Source organism: Oppia nitens, unplaced genomic scaffold, assembly GCF_028296485.1.
Source record: "Oppia nitens isolate AA-2021 unplaced genomic scaffold, nextdenovo-longstitch-racon4-pilon3 scaffold26_pilon_pilon_pilon, whole genome shotgun sequence".
NCBI classification, from domain to species: domain Eukaryota; kingdom Metazoa; phylum Arthropoda; class Arachnida; order Sarcoptiformes; family Oppiidae; genus Oppia; species Oppia nitens.
This window is the reverse complement of record NW_026533206.1, coordinates 1,314,046-1,339,371: the sequence shown is the minus strand read 5'-3', so window position 1 is coordinate 1,339,371 and position 25,326 is coordinate 1,314,046. Positions and strand designations below refer to the sequence as shown.

The 25,326-nt window shown below is 26.1% G+C and overlaps 3 protein-coding genes and 1 long non-coding RNA gene across 4 annotated transcripts; 3 read left to right on the top strand and 1 right to left on the bottom strand.

The window, feature by feature from the left end:
* Nucleotides 1-560: 560 nt before the first annotated feature.
* On the top strand, nucleotides 561-2,634 carry LOC128954359 (regulator of microtubule dynamics protein 2-like). The gene is made up of 4 exons (XM_054299934.1): nucleotides 561-1,511; nucleotides 1,631-1,823; nucleotides 1,929-2,101; nucleotides 2,190-2,634. The coding sequence occupies exons 1-4, from the start codon at nucleotides 1,000-1,002 to the stop codon at nucleotides 2,632-2,634; spliced, it is 1,323 nt and encodes a 440-aa protein (XP_054155909.1). The 5' UTR covers nucleotides 561-999.
* A 546-nt stretch (nucleotides 2,635-3,180) lies between these two features.
* On the top strand, nucleotides 3,181-6,239 carry LOC128954229 (protein FAM91A1-like). Its single transcript, XM_054299804.1, has 5 exons — nucleotides 3,181-3,376; nucleotides 3,451-3,532; nucleotides 3,616-3,716; nucleotides 3,825-5,917; nucleotides 5,996-6,239. The coding sequence occupies exons 1-5, from the start codon at nucleotides 3,299-3,301 to the stop codon at nucleotides 6,204-6,206; spliced, it is 2,565 nt and encodes an 854-aa protein (XP_054155779.1). The 5' UTR covers nucleotides 3,181-3,298; the 3' UTR covers nucleotides 6,207-6,239.
* Nucleotides 6,240-7,031: 792 nt separating this feature from the next.
* LOC128954227 (syntenin-1-like) lies at nucleotides 7,032-8,753 on the bottom strand. The gene is made up of 4 exons (XM_054299803.1): nucleotides 8,475-8,753; nucleotides 7,886-8,278; nucleotides 7,379-7,818; nucleotides 7,032-7,298 (listed from the first exon to the last, which is right to left on the bottom strand). The coding sequence occupies exons 1-4, from the start codon at nucleotides 8,529-8,531 to the stop codon at nucleotides 7,244-7,246; spliced, it is 945 nt and encodes a 314-aa protein (XP_054155778.1). The 5' UTR covers nucleotides 8,532-8,753; the 3' UTR covers nucleotides 7,032-7,243.
* An 8,653-nt stretch (nucleotides 8,754-17,406) lies between these two features.
* On the top strand, nucleotides 17,407-17,974 carry LOC128954270 (uncharacterized). Its single transcript, XR_008484483.1, has 3 exons — nucleotides 17,407-17,470; nucleotides 17,573-17,793; nucleotides 17,910-17,974. It is a non-coding gene; the product is annotated as an uncharacterized LOC128954270 (long non-coding RNA).
* The last annotated feature ends 7,352 nt before the right edge of the window (nucleotides 17,975-25,326 follow it).

The window sequence follows — 25,326 nt, the reverse complement described above, 5'->3', positions numbered from 1 at the left end:
AATTTTATCTGATGTATAATATTTATTTATATTGATAAATGGCTGGGAAAAAATATTTTACTAAAAAAATAATAACCCATATAATAATAATTATTTTTTAAATATATCTAACTATTAATATAGTGTATTATTCATTCATTCAATATTAATACTAAACAAATTTACTGTATTTTTATATTTTTCATATAAACGCAATAATAATAAAAAATAAATACAATAAAATATCATATATTTTTAAAGGAAAATATATATATATATATAGTATTAATGTCTCATAAAATTAATGTTACAAAAAAATCTATTATTTTTATCATATAAAATATTATTATAATTAGCTACTAAAACAATATTAAAAAAAATATTGATTTAACAGTTAAACAAAAACAGTAGTCAATTATAATAATATTATACAGTATTATACAGTATTATACTGTACTGTACTATACGTAATGTTTATCTCATGTTTTTACTCTCTAATAACAGTATATCATATCTATCTGTCTATAAGTACTGTAATAATAATAATAATAATAATACTGTAATAGAAATTCATTGAAAAAAAGGCAATCATTTTATAAATGTTTTTATTATTATTGAATGCATTGATTGACTGAAAAAATACAGTAAATAATAATTGAATGAATGTATGAAAAGCCGGTTTAAAGCAGTGTTTTGTTGTCATATAATTAATAAATAAAATGTTGTTTTGTTTATAAATACATTATGACTACTAATTGATTGCCAATTCATATAACATAATATTATAGGATATATTATCGCCGACGGGTAGTGGACGGGTGCAACTCAACTGTGTGTGTGTGGACACCTGCCGATGATAGCGGCCACCATCTACTGGTCATAACATTATCGATCGATACCACTGTTGAGTTTACATATCATATCAAACCCCTAGTGATAAACAAACAGCAAAAATATCTCATCAATTGGTCAGACAGTGTGTCACAGCCGAAGCTGTCGCGAGAGTTATCGCTGGACTGGATGGTCACAAACCTGCTGATGGATATGATATCGAAAGACCGGTTATCGCTGTTGGCTGCTGTCGGCTGTGGCGTTGCTATCGGTGTCGGCGGTCTGTACACTCATTATACACATTTGTCGACCAATCGACAGCTTACGGATCAAATGCAAACACTGACCAACAGTATTGAGGAATTGAAGAAAGAAGTAAACGATCTGAAGATACTATCGATGAACGCCTCAGCTGTTCAGTCGCAATCACATTCACCGCTTCATTCGCGGCACCAATTGTTTCATTACGCAGACTCTCATGTTGTCGTCGGCGGCGGCAATAATGTGACCGAAGAATCATTGGTACAATGTTTTAATGATAATCAACTACTACTACAACAACAACGACGACAACATTATATGCTAAATGAGTGCCAAACCGATAGCCAATTGACAGAACCTCCGCTACTGTTGCCGCCGCCTCCGGTCGACAATAGTGTTAGTACTGATGATAACGAAGAGTTTTTCGACTTTACCGAAGGGTTAGTGTCCGTGTCATACAAGAGAGAGAGAGAGAGAGAGAGAGAGACTTGTCTTATATTTTGAGTATTAAAATGATATCTTAATTAATTGATTTCTTTATTTGTTTTTGTTGTTACAGTGAAACCGATAACGAATTGAATGTATCAATAAATAGTTGCAATAATTTAGTTAAAATTAGTGATAATAATAATTATATAAAACAAGAAAAAAAGTCATTAGAAGAATGGATCCGATATTTTGATCAACTGCTTGAAGACTCGACAACCAATAAGAGAGATCTTTATCAGCAATTAGTCGACATTCAATTGAAGGTAATAATCATAGGTTTTTTAGTGTCGAGTATATAATATATTTTTTATTGAAATTTATTGATTGTTTTTTTTAAATTACCGCTAATTATCTGATAATAATAATAGTATCCCAATTGTGGTGATCTGTTGTGGCGATTATCAAAAGCCACGTATTTGTATGGAGTGTCCGCTCAGAAGGAGTCCAATATTGAACTAAAGAAGACTTTATCATTTGAAGCCCTGGACTACGCGACCAAAGCTATTGAATGCGACGAAAGCAATGCCGAGTGTCACAAATGGTTAGCATTAGTTTCCTGTTGTTCACCACCAGCACATCCCTTGAACTTATTGTACTACTAATTAAATATAAATTTATATTGCGCTCAGGTATGCCATAACTATTGGTTCACTTAGCGATTTTATTGCCACCAAAGAAAAGATAGCCAACGGCAACAAATTCAAACAACACTTAGACATTGCATTAGCACTGAAACCGGACGATCCATCACTCTATCATATGTTGGGCCGGTTTTGTTTTGAGGTATCGCAGCTCAGTTGGGTCGAGCGTAAGGTGGCCTCAGCTTTGTTCTCGAAAGTACCCGAATCGTCATTTGATGCCGCATTCAATCACTTTATGAAAGCCCACGAACTGAGACCCGATTGGAAAGAAAACATCTTATTTATGACAAATGTTTTGATGAGTCAGAAAAAGTTTAACGAAGCGATCAAATGGATTGATAGGGGATTAGGTCTGAAAACTGTCGGCGAAGATGATTGCTTAGCACACAAACAGTTAGATCTACTTAATAGTAAACTTCGAAAATATAGATAAAATTATTGGCAATTTTTTTGTTGTTGAAAATTATTTATATATAAAATAATTTTTTAGTCTATAAATCTATCTTTAGTTTATTAATATACCGGTATATATATATATATATACAGTTATCTTTAAAAAAAAATGTTTTTAGTTTTTAAAAATTGTCTGAATTTACATTAAAAAAAATTTCATGAAATAATAATTATATCAATTAAATAAATGCATTCCAATATACACTAAATTTATTTTGTGTGTAAATTCCTATATATTAAAGTTTTTTTTAATTAAATTATTAAATAAATAATTATGTATATATTAGTTTTAAAATTTAAATCCTAATTAAAAAAAATAATTAATTATTATTAACTAATTAGTATATAATTTTATTGTAAACATTAATTTTTATTTTTAAAATAATCATTTTTTTATTACATAACTATTGAAAACATTTTCAATAATAATAGTAATAATGTTATCAATGAATAGCTCATTGTTTTGATAACAAACCTAATGTTTTTGACTATTAATTACAATATAAATAATATAATAATTATTATTAAATAACATGTAATGCAATCAAACGATAAGTTTTTTGTGGTGTTTGAATGATAACTATATTATCAATCATCTGATCCAATCAACCAACCCATCATCAATCATCACCGACTGACCAGATATGGACATCAACGAAGTGGTTAATCAGTTGATATCCAAAAACATATCGTGGCATAAGTTGCCCGACAATATCAAACAGGTTTGTCGTATATTATTATCTGTTAACAGATCCAATTGGTGACAAACATATATTGTATATCTATATATTTGCAGAGTATTGGCAACAGTGATGAATACGACAAGAAAGTCATTGACTTTTATATTAAAAATCAGATGAGATATCGCAAGAATATAGGTATTTACGATATATTAATTAAATTGATATCTTTGATCACAATCTGATCCCAATATTTTTTTTATCTATTGATATCCAATTAGTTAAACACATCGAGAAAAGCCAGAAGACTTACTACGAAGAAGTACTTCGCTATAGTCGACAACATTATATGCTATTTCCCTATCATTTATCCGATATTATCGTATGTTTTTTGTTTTTCGTTTAGTTGAACCACCGATGACCTGTTTAGATGAATAATTTCTTAATTTTAATTGTCGTTTGTTGTTGATTATCAACAACAACTTGATAGGTGTCTGGTATGAGGATAACACCGTTTCAATACTATAATCAAATGATTAGTGATTTGTTGGAGACTGAGAAAAATTACGATACTTTACCCAACTTTACGGCCGCCGATTGTCTCCGATTGATGGGCATCGGTCGCAATCAGTACATTGATTTGATGAATCAGTTTCGATCGTCGAAGAAGTTCCTGGGAATGATACGTAAACCGCTAAAAGATTTACTACCGAATAAGCCGTTGGCCAACATTGTCATCGATTACTGGTGGACAGTAAATCCCGGTTACATTACCGAAGACGATGTCAAATATATGGTAACTACGAGCGAAAAGACAATCATCGACCGGATTCTTACCGACGATCCGTTTGCGCCAAAACTGAAATCAGGAGAAATGAATCAAAACGATGTCCGCAGTCTCTACCAGAAAGGACTCATCTATTTTGATATACCCATCGATGACACGGATCTCATACACATTCCTCCATTAGAAGGATTCGTTATGAATCGAGTGACGGGTGATTACTTTGAGACACTATTGTATAAGATATTTGTATCAATCGATGAAAAGACAACTGTCTCTGAATTGGCAAATGTTCTTCAAATTGATTCAACACTCGTTAAGAATGCAATATCGATGTACTGTCGACTAGGATTTGCATACAAAAAGAATATTGACTTTGATTCCGAAGACTTGCATCAAACGTGGCGGACATCATCATTAACGGTCAGACTATCATCAACTAGTGTTGATGGGGATTGTGTCAGTAATAATAGCACTACTATCGGTAGTAATAGTAGTGACAAATCATTGAACAAATCGCGTCAACGACAAGACATTTCCAAATTTATCAGTTCGTTGCCAACCGATGATGAAGTTGACAACAACTGTGGCGGCGAAGGTGTCGATGTATTTGAATCGTCGTCCGCTTCAGACACGTCCGAAGTGATGACCAAAGTTGCCGCACAAAGTAATACCAACAACAACAGCAATCATGTGATAACAAACACTCCAACCAATGGTACCAAACGTATTGGTCTATTATACGACTCAACGCTGGCCGCCTTTCTGATGATGGGTAATCTGGCTCCGGGTCTCAAGAATCATGCAGTAACTATGTTTGAAGTGGGAAAACTAGCCGACGAATCCATTGATAGTCTATTACTTGAATTATCCAAAATTGGTGACTCGGAACTCGATGAAGATGGCGGCGAAGCTCAACGTTATTTTATGCACGCCTCGCAACTGTACCGAACCGTACAGTTTCTACGACACAATCCCGATCTCACTTCATCGCTAATCATCGAAGACAACACCGTCGACTCTAACGCAGCAAACAAAGGTCTGGGTTTGGATCTGATTCGTTGCGAAAGTCTATTGAATTTAGATCCCGAATCATGTCAAAGACTACTATTGCGTAACTACAGTGTCCTCATATCGGTTGCACCCTTGAGTAACGAAACTCGTGTTATAACTAGCGATTTGTTACCCTATTTCGGTGCCTCACCGCTGGTCAACTCAATTTGGTTCAAACTGTTCATCTATTCGTGTACATCGTGGGGACCGCCGTCACTGCTGCTATCCAAAGGTGTCCGCCTAAGCGAATTACCCGAAATATTTGTCAACTACGAAGCCCTACTCATCACACCATGGGCTCGCGATCCGGGTATTGTACCGATATCGTCGGCTTTGATGGCCATCAACGAATCGGCCACTTTTAGCCCCGTATTGGTCCAGGCCTATCCGAAAAACAGTATCAATATGACCGATTCTGAGCTCATCTATTTGAGTCTACCATTTCTTGATACAAGTGATAGCGATACAAACAATCCATTAGAACGTCATTCGTCGGTAACGGCACTGTCCGCGCACATCAATTTGAGCCGTATATGCGGTTACATAACGCTTATCAACTTGAAGTATCCACCAAATGATGACCATCAAACAGAGTCGTCCGCCGACGCCGATGATGACGAAACTACCGATTCCGGCGACAATTGGACATTATTTGACTGTCAGTTCGGTATTCCATTGTTTGACCGCTCACTTAACCGTAGTGTTTGCAGCCGAATGTCGGCCAACAAACTACTCGAGACAGACAAGTATTTATCATATTATTATCATTTGTTTCCTTTTATTTTGTTTTTGTTTCTAAACAAAACTCTTTTTGATTATAATAGACTTAAACAACTGATGGATTCAAATAATAAACTGTTTGCTAATATCGAGACATTCATAGCCGCCTATTCAAAACCTTCGGCGGCGGCGACCAAATCGACACCACATTCGTACAAATTTCCCAATTCAATAAAATACGAGTCAATTGTTCCATTGCCATCCACTTCCATTATCTTCTTCGATGGACAGCTTACCGAATGGAAGCCTAATTGACTCATATATTTTGGCATTTAAATTATATATATATATATAAAGTATATAAATGGATTTATATTTATGTTAAATTAAATTATGATAATATATTTTCGTTAACTATATTTACAGTTAAGATATTGTAAACATTACCTTTATTTATAAATAAGCTCAAAGAGAAAAAAATGATTGAAAATTAATTTATGGTAAACTTATAAATATAAAAATATTTTATGATATTTAGATCAACAACAAAAAAACATCCCCAATAATAATAATAATTAAATTACAGTTAATAAATTGTATTAATAAATAAGTATTATAAAAGATAATTGCATTTAATAGTATACTATACAGCCGGTAAATATTTTTTTAATACGGTATATTAATTATGATAATTTTTAACCTAAAAAAATTATTATTTTATTTAAAAATTATTTTTAAAAAACTAGTAATCTATTGATTACTTACGGTAATTGTAGTTTTATACACTAAATAACATAATATTGGTAATCATAAGTTTTTTTTGTTTATTTATCATAAATCTAAATATATAAATCATTGATAAAAAAATTGATAACTCATGTACCGGTAAACTGTTATTTACATTACTGGGTAATCATTTATAAATAAAAATAAATGCGATAAATTTCCATAAGATATCAATAAATAAAACAAAAACAAAATAATTTTGATTATAATTTAAACAATACTCCATTTTTATTGGGATATAATTAGATAATTTAAATAATAATAATAATCAATCAATCATTAAATTGAAATAAATTTTAATAATAATAATAAAACACAAAAATATAGTATTTATACATTTAACATACGGTACATTACAAATTGATAGTACGGTAATACAGTATTATAATAATAATTATGACTTATTTAAGATATTTTTAATTAAAAATTTATCTGAAAAAAACCGTTAAGAACTATAGAGAAGATATACTTTATATAAAGTTTTTTTTGATTCATTAAATAATAATTATTATATCAAAAAAATAATATAAAATCATTTCAATTAAAAAATCACTCAATCAGTCATTTCAGACGTTGGGAATCGAGTGATCCATCAGTTTCTTCACCAAACTTGTGGACATTCTGTCAAAATTAATTGATAAAAAATAAATATTTAGATTTACCCGTAAATAAAAAATAAATAAATAAATAAAATACTAAACTGTTTCATCATATGGTCGAAGATAATCGATGGCATTATTGTCAAAGTTATAACACTGCCCGAGGACTCCATCAACGATCGGATTTCTTTATCATCGACGCCGACAACATTTTGGCCGTTAATTTCCAAAAAGTTATGTTCAGTTAGCAGACCGTTACGGGCGGCCGACGAGTCCTTAACAATGGCATTAATCCGACCGTTTTTGAACGTAAAGCCGCAATGGCCGGCACTATCCTTATGCAATGTAATCACTCGTTCAAATGGCCGATCTCTGACCACCAAATGAATACCATTGACACCGCACTTCTTGATAATGTCGTGTACTTTATCGGTTGAAAATCCGGCCACATTTTCCCCGTTTATCTGCAATATTTGATCGCCAAATCGGAGGCCAACCATAGCGGCCGGAGTACCGTTCTGAACAAACACAACAAAGATTCCCTAAAAGACAATAAATCAATTGTTAATTCGGTAATAAAAACAACTTCATCGGTGATATAACAAAAACCTTATTGATATCTTTGACTCTGAGGCCAATCTTCGACGACTCATCCTTGCAGACAACCACTTCGCGTACACCATGGGTAACATTGGCCCGCAATAAGCCAACTGATGTACCCGAAACGGGTGCCAACATTTGCGTAGTGCCTACCACTGTTGTCGGCGTTGATATGGCCACTGCTGTATTGTTCGGTGCCACCACAGCGTACTTCTTGATGGCCGCCACTTCCTGCGATGTCAGATCCATACCCATCCACTCATTCAGTTCGGGATAAATCGGTGATCCAATCGCTGATGTCGTCGATGAGCCCAATGTCGGATAGGGTGCCGATGGCGGTGCAGCCGATGATCCAGTGTTGGCGTAATGATGTAGAGGTTCAATTGGTGGTCGTTGTTGTGCCTGAATTATCACACATACAAGACATCCATTAATATATATATATATATATATTTTAAACAGTCATTTAATTGATACGACAAATGTTTATATTATAAACAAACAAAATATGATAAAACAAAATGAAACTAAAAAATGATTTATAACGCCATTTGGCGGTTAATGTATGGGTAAAAAAATTGTTTGTTTCGTCACTTACTTTAATCATTTGATCCACTTTCATGTCTTCGAGTGATGGATATAATGGTGAAGACATTGTCGTTGTTGTTGATAGTGATGGCAGTCGTTTAGTTAGTTTTGTTGGCACTGTTGTTGTTGTTGTTAATGTTTGGATGATATTTGAGTCAATGATTCACTGATTGATTGTATTATTATTATTGTAAAGACAATGAATTTAGTTGTTGTTGTGTTTCAAGTGTTTTATTATATTATGATATGATTGCTATTGATTAGTGAAATATGAATCATATGTTTACAGTACAGTCAGTGTACAGTATGTTAACAGTACTGCTATTAATAACTGTATTACTAATCAGTGTTGGCAGAGACATAATGTTTGTATAATACAAAACAGTATAATACAATGTACTGTAAAATACATGACCAATTTGGTTTACAAAACAAATTAGCGCCACTTATTGCTAAAAGCATTGATATAAGCAAATTAAATCATGTTTTATAATTAATATAGTTTTAATATTATTTATTTATTAAATTTCATTTGTTATTATAAATTATTTGATAATTATAACTTAGAAATATTAATAACGATTATTATAATAATAATGCATTTTCTAGAAATTATATTTTTACTAAATATTTTAATGTAAGTTTTAACATAATATACAGTGTATATTTACATTATATTTATTATACATATTTTATTATACACATTATTTATTAATATTAGTAATATTTATTATACAGTATATTAGTTTTAAAATTTATATAATACATTGGAGTACATTGTGTTTTACTACAGTTTATGCCACTCTAAAGTTTAAAATCGAGTAAAACTCGAGTGAAGTTCTCACAAAATTTACGTAAAGTTATTACAGTTATTAATTTGTATTACATGTTGTCATTTATTTTCGTTTTATTAGCTTCACATTAATTTTATTCATTATAGGTCTTTACGGACTATGTTTAATGAATAGAGGTGGGCACTTACTCTAACACTATCAATAGCTCTATGTATTATAAAATATTTCAGTGCCGACCTCTAATCATTAATGATAATCCGTAAAGACCTATAATGAATAAAATTAATGTGAAGCTAATAAAATGAAAATAAATGACAACATGTAATACAAATTAATAACTGTAATAACTTTACGTAAATTTTGTGAGAACTTCAATAAGACTTCTATTTCCGTTAAACAATTAAAAGACTATTACTGTATATTAATATTATACAAAAGTCAAAATTCAAAACCTTATATTTTTCCAACCCTCATATATACTGTATACATAATAACAGCAAAAGTAGCAGTCGTTTAACTGTCACAGCGATTAATCAAATGTTTTATATTTAATGAAATTTTTTACTTTTTTATATATATATAAAAACGTTTACTTATTTCTTATACTTTACCCGAACCCGATTTGTAATCCGTTTAATATATTTATTTAAAAAAACAATATAATTTAATATATGTTGTTTAGGTTTCAATACTAGCAAAAGGAAATAAATTCTGTGAAAATTTCCAGAAAGCCGGGAACATAGGGAACGTTTTTTTTTGTGTAAATATACCCTAAAAACCCTAATAGAAATAAATTTAATATGTAATACAATTGCTATTGCATTTTGGGTATTATTATCAATACATTTTCACGAATTCCTGAAAGGAATACGTATATGCATTCTAAAAGTCTGTCGGTCTGTCGGTCTGTCTGTCCCACGAGGACATAGGTTCGAATCCACGTTCAGCTACACATTTTTGTGATTTTTTTTAATTTTTTTGATTTTTTAAGTTTATTTTTCAGGAAAATAAACAAAATGGTGTCCAATAATTAATAAAAAAAATTTTTTTGAATTTTTTTTTGTTTTTTTTGAATTTTTTTTAAGTTTATTTTATTAGAAACATAGAGAAAATAGTGTCAAATCTTTTTTTTTTGTTTTTTTTTCTTTTTTAAGTTAAGGAATTCGTATGGAAATGCTTTTGAAGCATTCTCAACTGGTTGATTTAGTATATGATATAAATAATAATTTTTTAAAAAAATTTAAAGCTGTACTAACACTACAGTATTAAATATTATTATTATTATTATTATTATTATTATTATTATTATTATTATTATTATTATTATTATTATTATTATTATTATTATTATTATTATTATTATTACTATTACTATTGATAACTATACAATGTATTAAACTATTTAAATCTTGATAGGATATCTGTATAAATAATTAAAAAAAAATTTAATGTTGCATCCATCTATATAATCAGCACTTTAATGTACACAATATAATAATTATTACAATAAAATTAGTTATAAATATATATGAAAAATAAATTATATACTATAGCAATAATATAAATATGCCTAAGCAATTGATAACTTTTTTTTGATTGAAAATATTTAATAAATTACAGGTAATATAAAATAGCACATATTTTTGTAATTTAAAAAAATGATCTATGTTGTTGTTTTATTTAATTGCAATATACTTTTTAGATTACTTATAATATATAAATACATATTTTAAAAAAAAGTTAACTTCATATTATTAAATATTTAAAAAAAAATTTTTTTTATTGTTTAATAAGTAATACAATTTTATATTTTAATTATTTTTTCTGTCATTCAAATTATTTTTATCGTATTAATAATTACTAATTTTAATTTAATTACTACACTCATAATAATCAGCTTGACCACATTTATAGCCAACTGGACATCCCACTATATAGCAGTTAGCTTTAATAATGATAGGCGTTCCCGTTATAATGATATCCTGGGGAACAGCAGTTGATATCGGCAGCGGCAACGGTGTAACAATGGTATCGTTAGTTGTATTTAAATTGTTTGATTCGTAACACTTGGATGTTATATGACGACATGTATAGCCATTCGGACATTTTAAATGATCGCAACCATCCATACGTACTGTTGTAGTCAAACATATCATATAGACATAGATGACTATCATCAGTGACAACCACAACATAGACCAATAGCGCTGATTGTTAGCACCGGCAGTCTGTTTGATGAAACCTTTGTTATTAGCGGTCATCATTGACATTGACATCAAATAGTCTTTTAAAGTCTATATATATTGAATATAACAGTAATTAAGTTATTGTTAAATCTATAATTTTGTTATACCTTTTTGTTGTTGTTTAACTGTTAACTATTTGTAAATTAGTTAACTAAAGAAAAATAGAAAAAATACCTAATATTTATAAGTTTGTAAAATATGCTTTTATTTAGTTAATGACGTAAAGTATTGTAAAAATAGGAAATTTAAATATGTTTTTCAAAGATATGACTTTTTTCTATGTTTCTCTCTGTTTATCTCTCAGTCTATCTCTCTCTCTCTCTCTCTCTCTCTCTCTCTCAGTCTATCTCTCTCTCTCTCTCAGTCTATCTCTCTCTCTCTCTCTCTCTCTCTCTCTCTCTCTCTCTCTCTCTCTCTCTCTCTCTCTCTCTCTCTCTCTCTCTCTCTGTTTCTCTTTCTTATAATGATAATAATGTCTTCAATTAATGTCTATTTTTTAAGATAACAGAAAATAGATGAGAAAACCAATGAATTTTCATTACAATAGTTCTCCAGACTTATTGACTGTAAATTGTTGTGAAATTGTTAAAAAAAAATTGTTGACTGGACTTTCATTATTATAAAATAAAAATATTAATTTAGTTGCAAAAAATGTATATATAATAAGTTTAATATATAATATACTATAAGAAACAATTTTATTTGACATTAAAACCTTATAATAAATTTTAATAATTTTAGGATTCAAATGATGGTATGAAAAGAAAATAAGATTCAATGGGAATTCCCAGTAAAGTACAGAACATTAATAATAAATATATAATTAATAACAAGTTTTATTTATTTTGAGAAAATTATAAAAAAAATACATTTAGTTGTTTATAATTAATACAATTTTTGCTTAAAAAAATTAAAAATCATTATTATCGTATTGTACTTTTTATAATTAAACATTTAAAAAAAAAATTATTAATTTGGTTTTTTGATACACTCGTGATGATAGGTAACTGAACATCTCTCACCGGGTGGACAGCCCCTAACTGAACAATCAAATGTAACATTGATAATAACTGGACCCACTGTAACCACAATATCATCGATACCGGTATTATTTAATTGGTTATTGTTGTTTTTATAGCAAGCATGACCCTTTATATTCCAACATACTAGGCCATCGGGACAGCCTGATTCATAACAGCCATCCATACGTACTGTATTAGTCAAACATATCATATAGACATAGATGACTATCATCAGTGATGATAACAACCACAACATAGACAAGTGCTGCTGATTTTTTGAAGCACCGGTAGTATGTTTGATGAAACCATTGTTACCATTAGCGGTCATCATCGACATTGACATTAATTAGTTTGGCTAAAAAAGTTTATATATTGATAGTATAGAATCTGTATATATATATATATTTTTTTAAAAAAAAGTTAACATTAGTTAAGTTATTTAATAAACCAATTTATTATAAATAAAATTATTATTTTGTTATACCTTTTTTAATTGTTAATTTTAACTGTTTGTAAATTATTATGTAAAAAACTCTAAAAATAACTAATATTTATATGTTTGTAAAATATGTTTTTTCTTTGGTTAATGACGTAAATTTTTTTTAAAAATAGTAAACTAAAATTTAAATATAAATTTTATGAAATATTTGAATTATCAAAAAACAACAATATTAATTACATAAAAAATATTCAAAAAATACAATAAATTAATTTAAATTTAAATAATATATATAACATAAAATTAAAAAAACACTATATATATAATGTTTTTATTATAATTACAATAAAATGTTATATAGATGACTACAGTATATAAAATTATTAATATAAGTATAATACTCTATAGACAGTCAGCAATACATAGTTAATTAGTTAGCTATTTATAGTAAAAATAGACTATATTTTTATATTATATAACTAATAAACCAAATAAATTAATTGATGATTTACTTTAGACTTTAGTCTATGTTGTAATAATAGTTAAAAACTAAACATCAATGTCTACTAAATTAGTAGTACTAATACTACTACTACTATATAACTATTGTATGATTTTGTTTTGTTTTATCTCTCTCTCTCTCTCTCTCTCTCTCTCTCTCTCTCTCTCTGTGTGTGTGTGTGTGTGTGTGTGTGTGTGTGTGTGTGTGTGTGTGTGTGTGTGTGTGTGTGTGTGTGTGTGTGTGTGTGTGTGTGTGTGTGTGTGTGTGTGTGTGTGTGTGTGTGTGTGTGTGTGTGTGTGTGTGTGTGTGTGTGTGTGTGTGTGTGTGTGTGTGTGTGTGTGTGTGTGTGTGTGTGTGTGTGTGTGTGTGTGTGTGTGTTATCATTATAATTTATTGTATGTATGTGTATAACTATTGAATAAATTAAATTATTAAATAAGTATATATTAAATTGAGGTATTATAAAATAAAAAACATCTTTAAAACTGATCTATGTTTTTTAAATTAAAATACACTTTTAAATTATTTATAATAAATAAATATAATAATTTATATATAATTTAAAGCAAATCAAATCTTATAGATGATAATATTAGTTTTGATTGATATCACTAACACTGTTATATATAATGGTATATATAGATATATTATATTCTTTTTAATTAACCGGTAATTAACAATAAAAAAATACTAATAACAATAATAATGTTTTCAATTAATGTATTATTTTTTTTATAAATTAACAGAAAAATCTTTCAACACATGTCTAATGGATGAGAAAACCAATCGATTTTCATCCTTATAGTTCTCCAGACATATTGACTGTAAATTGTCGAGAAATTGTTCAAAATTTTGTTGACTGGGCTGTATTGATACAAATAATAAATGTTAACCTAAAATAGCTTTACTATTATTTATGTATCTATTTTATAATAATATAAAAAGTTAAAAAAAAATACTTAAATACTGTTTATGAGAAGTTTTTAAACTAGATTTTATAAGCCTAGGAGATATTTTATGTTTAGCGGTATAAAATTAACTATAATAAAATAATAAAATTAATCCTCACAAACCATAAATAAGATTTCAAATTATATTTTATTTTAGAATACATGTATATATATATATATAAATATTTTATTATTATTGTTATTATTAGAATTTTAAACAGTGTAATTTAATCGACAATTTTTTCCCTATTTTACACGATATAAAAAGAAATCTATTTAAAAACTATTAGTTATAAATGCATATATATATATATATTTATTAAAAAAATTTTAAAACTATACTTCATTTTAAACTATATTAACTTTAATTAAACCTAATAATGTATCTATCTATTATTATTATTATTTATCAATAATATAACTTTAAAAATTATTATATTAATATAATATAATTTATAAATAACTTAACTATGTGAATTTATATTTTTTTCTAATTAAACCACTAGATATTATTTGATTTATTTATTAATTGATAAATTTATTTTATTATCATTATTTATTCATATTTATTGTATAAATTTTAGTAAACTTTTTATTTATTTATAATAACAATAATTATTTTATTAGCTAATACTAATAATAAATATAGTATATTGTAAATATATAAATTTATTTTTATTGGGTTAGCTAAATGACATCTAATAGATATATAAACAACTTTGATTATGAATTAGACAACCATAGTATAGAGTATTAATAACTAATGCTATTATTGATGATAGAAAAGTGTCACAAAATATTTTATAATACAGATAATTGCATTTAAATAGCTTTAGACTATAGTATAATATTAGTACAGTATATTTTATATGTTATCTCTTTAAAAAAAACTATATTTGCAAATAAATATATTTTTTTAAATTTAAATTTTGTCACTATTATAATTATTTTGTTGTATTTTATAACATATTTCATAGGATTAATAATATTAAAAAAATGTGCTTTAATATAGTAAGTTTAGTATATAATACAGTGGCATATCAGGGATACAATAAGGGGTAAGAGGTAAGCCAATCTTCTCCCSAATGATATCAAAAWTTTTTGTTTTACCTCCCCCCCCCCGACTYAAAGCCAAAAATGTTAGGGACCGGCMACCACTTTGGCGCCAAATATTAATTTTCTTTAATATAAAAATTTATATTAAAACAAAAATATAGCTATTAAGTGAGTTTTAATATAAATAAATAGTTTATATTTATATAAATAAATAATAATTAATTATATATTGAAAATAATAATTAATTACATCACTATAACATTATTTACAATAAATCAATATAACACTTTAAGATAATAGTTCTATTTGTTTGTATGCGTGCACATTTCATCAACAACCATATTTTAATTCAAATCTAAAAATGTTTTGTTATATTTTCAATTTTTATTTAAAGTAATGCTATTTCTATGGAAAGTTTTAAATGATTATTAAGATCAGGTAGGTTTTAGGGACAGGTAGGCAGGTGCTGTGTTATTACATTTTGCTATATTGTATGAATCACAGGGCACCGGGAGGTTAGTTAAAAGTGAAAAATTTTGTAATTTTTTTCACAAAAATTATTAAATTTTAGATTTTTAAAAAAATTATTTAAATATACATAAAAAAATTAAAAAAAAGTTTAGACGTATTAATGTGAATTGATTATAAAGTTTTGTTACATTAGGTTAAGTAGTTTGTTATATAAAACAAATTAGACTGTCATTCAAATTACTTATGATAAGTATTTCAAAATTAGCAAAAGAATTGCACGGCTATACATGTTGCGCGGGACAAACTAGTATATTTTATAATTTTACAATTTTATGAATTAAAAGTATTATTAGATCAAATAAAAAATTAAGTAAATAAAGATATATATTTTAAATTTATTATCAATAATCATAGACAAAGTTTTCCCCGAATATTTTCCTAAAATGTTTATCATTTTACCGTACCCCCTATACCCCCCTGAAATCGAAAAATCTATGCAACCCTATATGTTATGTTATATTTATTAGTATATATTTATATGAATGTATGAACTTATACTGTATATAACTTTAGTATATATCCATAGCTTGTTTCATACAATATTATTGTACTGTACTATCGGATAGTAGTTACACAAAACCAAATATTAGTAATATAATACAATAATAATATAACAGTATATTTATTATAAATATTGTGTGTTCTATACCAAACATTTAATAATATCATATAATAAAACACAATTGAGAAAATCAATTATCAGAAAAACTTTAATTTTGGACTACATTTTGTAAGTTTCAAATAAATTTTTATAATATAAAGTACTATATTATTATAAACTATATTATAATTTATGATAATATAATTTGTAAAAAAAAAGATTATTAGATATTTTACCAAATTGTTATATTTTCAATATAAACGTATATATATATATATAATTTGTGAATTTTTTATATTACAAAAATATATTAAATTAATTAATTAGATAAATTAATAAATTAATTAGATTAATTAAAATTATTTAATGGCCTAAGTTAGATTATATTTAATTTTACTATTATTTTTATAAATATTGTTACATATAATATATATACAAAAAAATATTTTTTAAAAATAAATAAATTGCTTATTTAGATATTAACTATAAATTAATAACTATATTGCAATCAATGGTATATCTAAGACATATAATTAAATCAAATCAAATTAAAGTTATTTATTAAGTTTATAAATTATATATATATATCAATATATCTTTATTTATATATATATATATATCTCTTTTATCACTTTATGATTATTGATTCACTTATTTATCTATATTTTCTATAAATCTATTCTTAAATAGTACTTAAAAATTATTAAATATTTTACGTAATTATTATTATAATTGAATTATCAGTTGAAACTATACGAGTCATTGTAGTCTATCGGGTTGTCCGCGGGCTCGCGATTTCAAATCAAAAAAGTCTTCGTTAGTGCGATTGGCGGACAAAAACAGTCCGACGGATTTACTTCATCAGTAAGTGTTGTTTGTTTTTTTCGGAGGATATTGTCATCAATTGGTTTCATTTAAGTCATTCCCGATTTCTCATATATTATGTTTGTTTTGATCCCATTATAGTGGTTTGGCCAGTAAATTGAAGGTTGAACTGATCACGACTAACGGCGGAGTCGGCGCCGCCAATCATTACTATATGAATAGCGAACCGAAAGCCATTACATTGAATCAGGTTTTGAAAAACGAGTTCAACGACAACAACAACAACACTAATAGCCAGGACTTTGCCGCCGCCAGACTTACGGCTGGTATCAAAAGCGAAGGCCTTTCGTGTCCAACACCGGGTTAGTTGTTATATGAATCCGAAAAAAACGAAGTTTTTATCAGTTTTATAAAAAAATATAAATTATTTTTGTTGTTGTTATTGATTATCATCTCATTGATTGATTTTTTACGGTAGGTTGCGATGGCAGTGGACATATAACCGGTAGTTTTCTAACGCATCGAAGTTTGTCGGGTTGTCCGCGAGCCGTACAACTGGACGACAACACCACCACCACTACCAACAACATCATTAACAACAACAACAATAAGATAGCCAACAATTTAGATAATATTAATAATAATAATAGCAATCAAAGTAATCATAATAAAAGTCATAACAACAACAACAACACTAATAGCCAGGACTTTGCCGCCGCCAGACTTACGGCTGGTATTAAAAGCAAAGGCCTTTAGTGTCCAACACCGGGTTAGCTCTCTTTCTCTTTTTTTACAAAATTTTTTATTGTATTTAATATTAATAATATATTAATAATTTTATTATCATATGTTTTTTTTATTTTTATAGATTTTTTGGAATATTATTTTACTTTAAATAATAATAATTAATATAATGACAAAAATTATTAAACCTTATAATATTATTATACTATTTTTATCTATAATTTGTTTTATACACTGCTATAAAATATATATTGAATATACGAGATATGAGTTATCAACGTCTTTAGAGTATTATTTTAAGGATAAAATTATATTACCTGCTATTACAGTCTGTGCAGATAAACATTTGTTTTTAAAGAAAAAATATTACAAATTATATAATGTTAGAACTATTGATGATCTTATAAACAGAAAAAAAATTATTATTAATACTTTAGATAATCTTACATATAAAAAACAATTTGAACAGTTAGATAATTCAGATATATTTAATTGTTTTATAGAAATCGGCGATTTATTTTTTAATTGTTCAATTGTTAATAACTATACATATAGTATTCATTATACTAAATATTGTATTAATATTTTCAAACAAAGTGAGGCTCAAAACGATAACGACTTTCAAATACAAGAGTTTATGTTTGAAAAAGATAGTGTAATTAAATTTATTGTAAATATAAGTAATTATAAACAATTATTAATTGACAATTTAGGTTTAACTTTGTATAAAAGACATGAAACATTATATCCTGGACAGAAATATAACACCATAGATATAAAGACAAATAATTCAAATATTTTTTATGTAGATTATTACAAAACTGTAGTTAACTATGATATTGAATTATACAATAGCTTATGTTATAATGGAATAACAAGAGATCAATGTATTTATGAATGTATTATAAACTCAATAAATTCATCCATTGAAACATCAAGTTATAAAGAATTTACGCAAGAATATTCCGCATTAGCTAAATATCCAGATAAATGTGCCTATAGTTGTAAAAAAATGCAACAATGTATGTTTGAGTCATACGATTTAAAAACAAAAAAGGATTTAAACTATAAAAACCAGGAAGACAGCTATCAAATTGTCATTTTTAATAAAAATAATCAACAAATTTCTTTTAATATTAAATTGAAAATTTCATATTTACAATTTATAAGTGATATATCAAGTTCAGTAGAGCTATGGTTTGGTGCATCGGTAATGATGCTAGTTAAACAGTTTTATAAAAAAATATTTAAATATTTCAAAAAACAATATCAAAATCTATGTAAAAATCTCAAATCAAATCCTACGCCGCCATTAACGCCAACACCGGTATCAACGCCAGTACCGGCATTAACGCCAACACCTGAATCAACACCAACACTGTCATCGATCAATCAAAATATTAAAAAATCAACGGCTATTATTGTTTACAAACAATTAACAATTAACAACAATAAAAATATAAAGGTATGTATTTTTTTATTTAAAATTTATTTTTGACATTTATATATTTATTTTTTATTTCTATTAATATATATATATATATATATTTCTTTATTATATATAGATAACATCAGTATAGTATTGGATAAGATAGTATTTTATTTTTTTAATGCTATTGTGTCAATATTATCGGTAAGTAAATAAACTATAATATAAAGTACAGAATAATGTAATTTAAAAAATTAATTAATAATATTTTTTTAAAATAATTTTTTCAGTTTATCTGTATTTTTGTGTCTTTGTCGTCATCATTGTTATCGTCGCCGACAACAACTGTACTATTGATGTCTTATCGGAAAAAGTAGATTTTGAAAAAAAATTTGTCACCGCTTTTACACAAAAAGTATAAATATTTTATTTTAATTAAATTTTATATATTAAATAATATTATTTTTTTACTATATGATCATATACTCAGTGATGAAGAAACAAATTTTTTTTTAAATATATTGTTTAATATAAGAAAATAAACGACAAAAAATTAAGTCACCACTGTTCAACAGAGCACCGGTAGTTTTGGCAAATAATCAATTTATTAATTATTACAACCAATACTAGAATTTTATCAGACAATGTACAACAACAACAACTACTACACATATTGTCCGATAGGACAGTCGATAGTAATCTAATGGACATACAGTTTATCATAAAATCGATGGACAACCAGATTATGATAGAAAACAACTGTCGGTTCAATGATAGGGAAGTCTGTCGACTCAATGAACTAACAAATGTCTTAAATATCAGTCGACAACAACAACAACAACAACGACAACAATCAATGATTATATCCGACTATCAAATAGATATTATCAATAGGTTTACCACTAATGCAATTACGGGTACAGTTGTCAGCCGTTTGTTTGCCGTATACTTGGAACAGATGGTCAAACAATTGGTCCAACAATTAGGTGGTGTTGTTGGTGATGGTGGTGGTGGACACTATTTGTTATCAACGTTTGGCCAGTTATGCGATTACGACCAGATTTTATTTGATTACATAAGGATTGCAATTGAAATATGCTTTTTGGCTATTATTGTTATTACTTGTTATAACTTTTTCAATGATTACTTGACACTAATTTAGGTAATTTAGGTTTTTTTTTTGTTTGATTATCGAAATTTTAATTATTAAATATTTTTATTAAAAAAAATTTTTTGCATTATATTTTTTTGTAATATAAAGTATTTATAAACAGATGGCTAAACGACTTGTCCTTCAATTGGGTCGACACTAACGGTATTAACGTTTGACCACATCTGCAGATTGATATGATTGCCGACAATCTTTTAAAGGGACGGATGCCATTGATGAACGAAATTTGTAGCCGAAAATCATAAATAACAACAAATTATTTAAATTTTTTATAATAATAACAAAACTAAACTAAAAAATCAAGTTATTGTTTTAAAATGTTTAATATTTAATGTCTTAATTAATTCAAAAAATAAATAATTAAGATTAGATTTAATTAATTAATATGTAAAACTTTTTTAATATTTATCAATTAAAATAAATAACATGTATTTAGATAATTTGTTATATAGTAGTATATATAGTTTTTTTTTAAATTAGCATAATAAATTTTGTTTAAAAATTATATTTAAATTTAATACTAATATTTTCTTGCTATCTTGGTATATTTATAACTAATTATAATTAAGTTTTACTAAAAATCTGATATATAATTATAACTGAAATTACTTAATAAATTTTGTTGTTTATTAAAATACTTAATAAAGTTTATTTAACTTTACATGGAGTATATAAATTTATTTTATATACGTATGTTTGTAATAAAATTATTAAAAAAAACAATTTTACATAAATATAAGAAAACAAAAAATGTATTTAATTTTTAGCATTAGTATTAATGGCAAAGAAATCTGGGAGGTTTGACATAAAGACTAAGTGAACAGGAATCGTCTTCTGGACAACCAGTTGTTCGGCAATCCTCTGTACGGACAGTAGTAGTCAAACAAGTCATATAGACATAGATGACTATCAACATCAGTGACCAGCCCATCATAGACCAGCGCTCAATTGAAGCACCAGTAGTCTGATTGGTATAACCGTAGCTAACATTAGCGGTTATCATCGACATTGACATCAATTAGATTTTATTGATAGTATAGAATCTGTATATGATTTTTGTTTTTTTTTTGAAATAAAAACAAAAAGTTAACATTAGTTAAGTTATTCAGTAAACTAATTGATTATTTAAAAAAACTAATTTTTATATCTTACTTTTGAATTGTTTATTTTTACTGATTGTTAGTTAATAACTAAAAATTGTCTAATATTTATATGTTTGTAAATATGTTTTTTTGTTGGTTAATAACGTGAATTTTTTTCTTAAAATAGAAAACTAAAATTTAAATATGTTTTTATTAAAATAAAGATATAAAATTTCAAAAAAAACAATAATATTAATTACATAAAAAAAGTTATTTTTGTTTAATTAATTAGTTAATTATTTATAGTAAAAATAGACTATATTTTTATTAAATAACTAATAAACCAAATAAATTAATTGTTGTTTTATTATAGCCTATGTTGTAATCATTGTTAAAAACTAAACATCAATGTCTACTACTACTACTACTACTACTACTACTACTACTACTTGTGTTTGTTTTAAACCATATTTTCTATGTCCCGATACAAACAATATAATGATATCTCTATTATATGATTTTGTTTTATCTCATTTCTCTCTTTCTCTCATATATACAATATGTGGTATTCTAGCTCAACCCATATCCTTTATATAATACTAAAAATCTGATATTTAATTATAACTGAAATTACTTAATCAATTTTTTATTTATTAAAATACTTAATACAGTTTGTCTAACTTTACATAGAGTATATAAATTTTTAATATTGTGTTTGTAATGAAATAATTTTTTAAAAATAAATTTAAAACAAAAATAAGTAAAACAAAAATATATTTAATTTTTAGCATTAGTATTAATGGCAAACATATTTAGCGTATCTAATGCTAAGTGAACAGGAATCGCCTTCTGGACAACCAGTTCGACGGCAATCCTCATCGTCAGTGCGGACAGTTGTAGTCAAACAAGTCATATAGACTTAGATGACTATCAACATCAGTGACCAGCCCATCATAGACCAGCGCTCAATTGAAGCACCAGTAGTCTGATTGGTATAACCGTAGCTAACATTAGCGGTTATCATCGACATTGACATCAATTAGATTTTATTGATAGTATAGAATCTGTATATGATTTTTGTTTTTTTTTTGGAAATAAAAACAAAAAGTTAACATTAGTTAAGTTATTCAGTAAACTAATTGATTATTTAAAAAACTCTTACTTTTGAATTGTTTATTCTGACTTATTGTAAGTTAATAACAAAAAAAATTGTCTAATATTTGTATGTTTGTAAATATGTTTTTTTTGTTGATTAATTACGTAAATTTTTTTCTTAAAATAGAAAACTAAAATTTAAATATGTTTTTCATAAAAAAGATATAAAACTTCAAAAAAAACAATAATATTAATTACATAAAAAAGTTATTTTTGTTTAATTAATTAGTTGGTTATTTATAGTAAAAATAGACTATATTTTTTTATTAAATAACTAATAAACCAAATAAATTAATTGCTGTTTTACTATACACTCTCTCTCTCTCTCTCTCTCTCTCTCTCTCTCTCTCTCTCTCTCTCTCTCTCTCTTAAATTTTTTCTCATATATGTAGTATTATAGCCCAACCCATATCCTCTATAATTTACATCATATATCAGTCATATAATTAATTAAAAATAGTTTTTTTTAAAGCTTAAGTAATATTTTTTCTGTTTGTTAGTTAATTATAGTTAGTTAGTTAAACAGTTTACTAAAAAAAGGGTAAATCTTTTAATAAAAAAAATAACACTAATCTTTATTTTTCCTAATTATTAAATCATATACAATAGATAGATAAATATTATATAACAATATATTTATTATTATTATTATTTTTAATTCAATAGGACTATTAAAAAAATAAATAATCTGTTCAACAATGTTGTCGATGAAGATGATTATGATGACAGTGGTAGTGATGATGATCACTAACGGTAACGGTTTACTAATGGCTACTACTATCGGTGGTGTTGGTGGTGGTGGTCATCGTATTGGAAATGCTGGACAAAGCAACACTAGGAGCTGGCTATCAATGCTGAAACTGATGGCCAGTTTGGTTGTTGTTGTTTCCTATATAATGCTAACATTTATGACATCGACTGTCCGTATGACTGATGAGGAAAAGGAATGCGATAATCTAACAGACAAATGTCCCGATGATAATGTTTGTACACATAATGGTCATACATATCGTTGTTTAGATAAAAAACCAGAAAAAAATGAGGAGTAGAAAAAACAATCATAAACTAAAAAATAATTAATTAATTGTTTTTTTTCTATATAAAAAACTAATTTTAAATAAGCTAAAAAAATAATAATAATAATATAACAGGTAAATTTTTATCATATATATATATATATATATATAGAATTTTTATAATTTTTGTTTGTTTTTTTTAATTTTATATATAACTACAAATCACTGTATTTTAGAATATTTATTAGAAATATTTAAAAAAAAACAATTGATTAATAATACTAATAAAGTATTTGATATTTGTATGAAATAAATAAATAAATTTTTCAATTAATTATTTTTTATTATTATTTCTAGTTATATTTAAATAAATATTTGTATTTTTTAGTTTAATTTGTTTTTTGGGACTCTTATGCCTATTATATATAGTTTTTTATTTAAATTCAGGGAATAAATCTAGATTTTTAAGTATATATTTTTGTACATTAATAATAATAATAATAATAATAATTAACTATTTTTAGACATTTTATTTTAATATAAATTCTTGAATATATTATTAAAACTAAATATACAATTATACGTATCATCAATAATCAATTGATTCAATCTAATCAAATAACAATTGATAAAAAAAATGTTTATAAAAATCTCTGAATTAAAGTAATGTAAAACATTAAAACTCTCTCTCTCTCTCTCTCTCTATATATATATATATATATATATATATATATATATATATATATATATATATATATATATATATATATATATATATATATTATATATATATATAAATTTATAAACACTCCATCTATACAATCAGCACTTTAAGTAATTTATATAATATAATTATTACAATAAAATTACTTATATTTGAAATAAAATTATATATTGTATTAATATGTCTAAGCATTTGATAACTTTTTTATTGAAAATTTATTTGTAATTTTATTTTTAATTAATACAGTATATTATTATACTGTTTGTGTATAACCATTAAATAAATTACAGATATTACAAAATAGCATATACAGTATTTTTGTAATTTTTAAGAAAAATTATCTATGTTGTTTTTTTTAATTACAATATACTTTTTAATTATTTATAATAAATCTATAATAATTTATTGTATATATAATTTAAGGCAAATCAAATCTTATGGATGATAATAGTACCGTAGTTTTCATTGATATCATTAACACTGTTGTATAATATATACTGTACAGTATATACCGGTTTATACGGTACTGTATATATAATAAATACATTACATTATCTGCATTTTAATTAACCGG

Bases quoted from the DNA above. Each gene is read 5' to 3' on its own strand.
- LOC128954229 (XM_054299804.1), top strand. From the start codon at position 3,299: ATGGACATCAACGAAGTGGTTAATCAGTTGATATCCAAAAACATATCG. The intron at 3,717-3,824 runs GTATGTTTTTTG...ACAACTTGATAG, and splicing joins ATCATTTATCCGATATTATC to GTGTCTGGTATGAGGATAAC. The intron at 5,918-5,995 runs GTATTTATCATA...TGATTATAATAG, and splicing joins AAACTACTCGAGACAGACAA to ACTTAAACAACTGATGGATT.
- LOC128954227 (XM_054299803.1), bottom strand. From the start codon at position 8,531: ATGTCTTCACCATTATATCCATCACTCGAAGACATGAAAGTGGATCAA. The intron at 7,819-7,885 runs GTTTTTGTTATA...ATTGTCTTTTAG, and splicing joins GAGTCAAAGATATCAATAAG to GGAATCTTTGTTGTGTTTGT. The intron at 7,299-7,378 runs GTTTAGTATTTT...TAATTTTGACAG, and splicing joins TTCGACCATATGATGAAACA to AATGTCCACAAGTTTGGTGA.
- LOC128954359 (XM_054299934.1), top strand. From the start codon at position 1,000: ATGGTCACAAACCTGCTGATGGATATGATATCGAAAGACCGGTTATCG. The intron at 1,512-1,630 runs GTTAGTGTCCGT...TTGTTGTTACAG, and splicing joins TTTTTCGACTTTACCGAAGG to TGAAACCGATAACGAATTGA. The intron at 2,102-2,189 runs GTTAGCATTAGT...TATTGCGCTCAG, and splicing joins AATGCCGAGTGTCACAAATG to GTATGCCATAACTATTGGTT.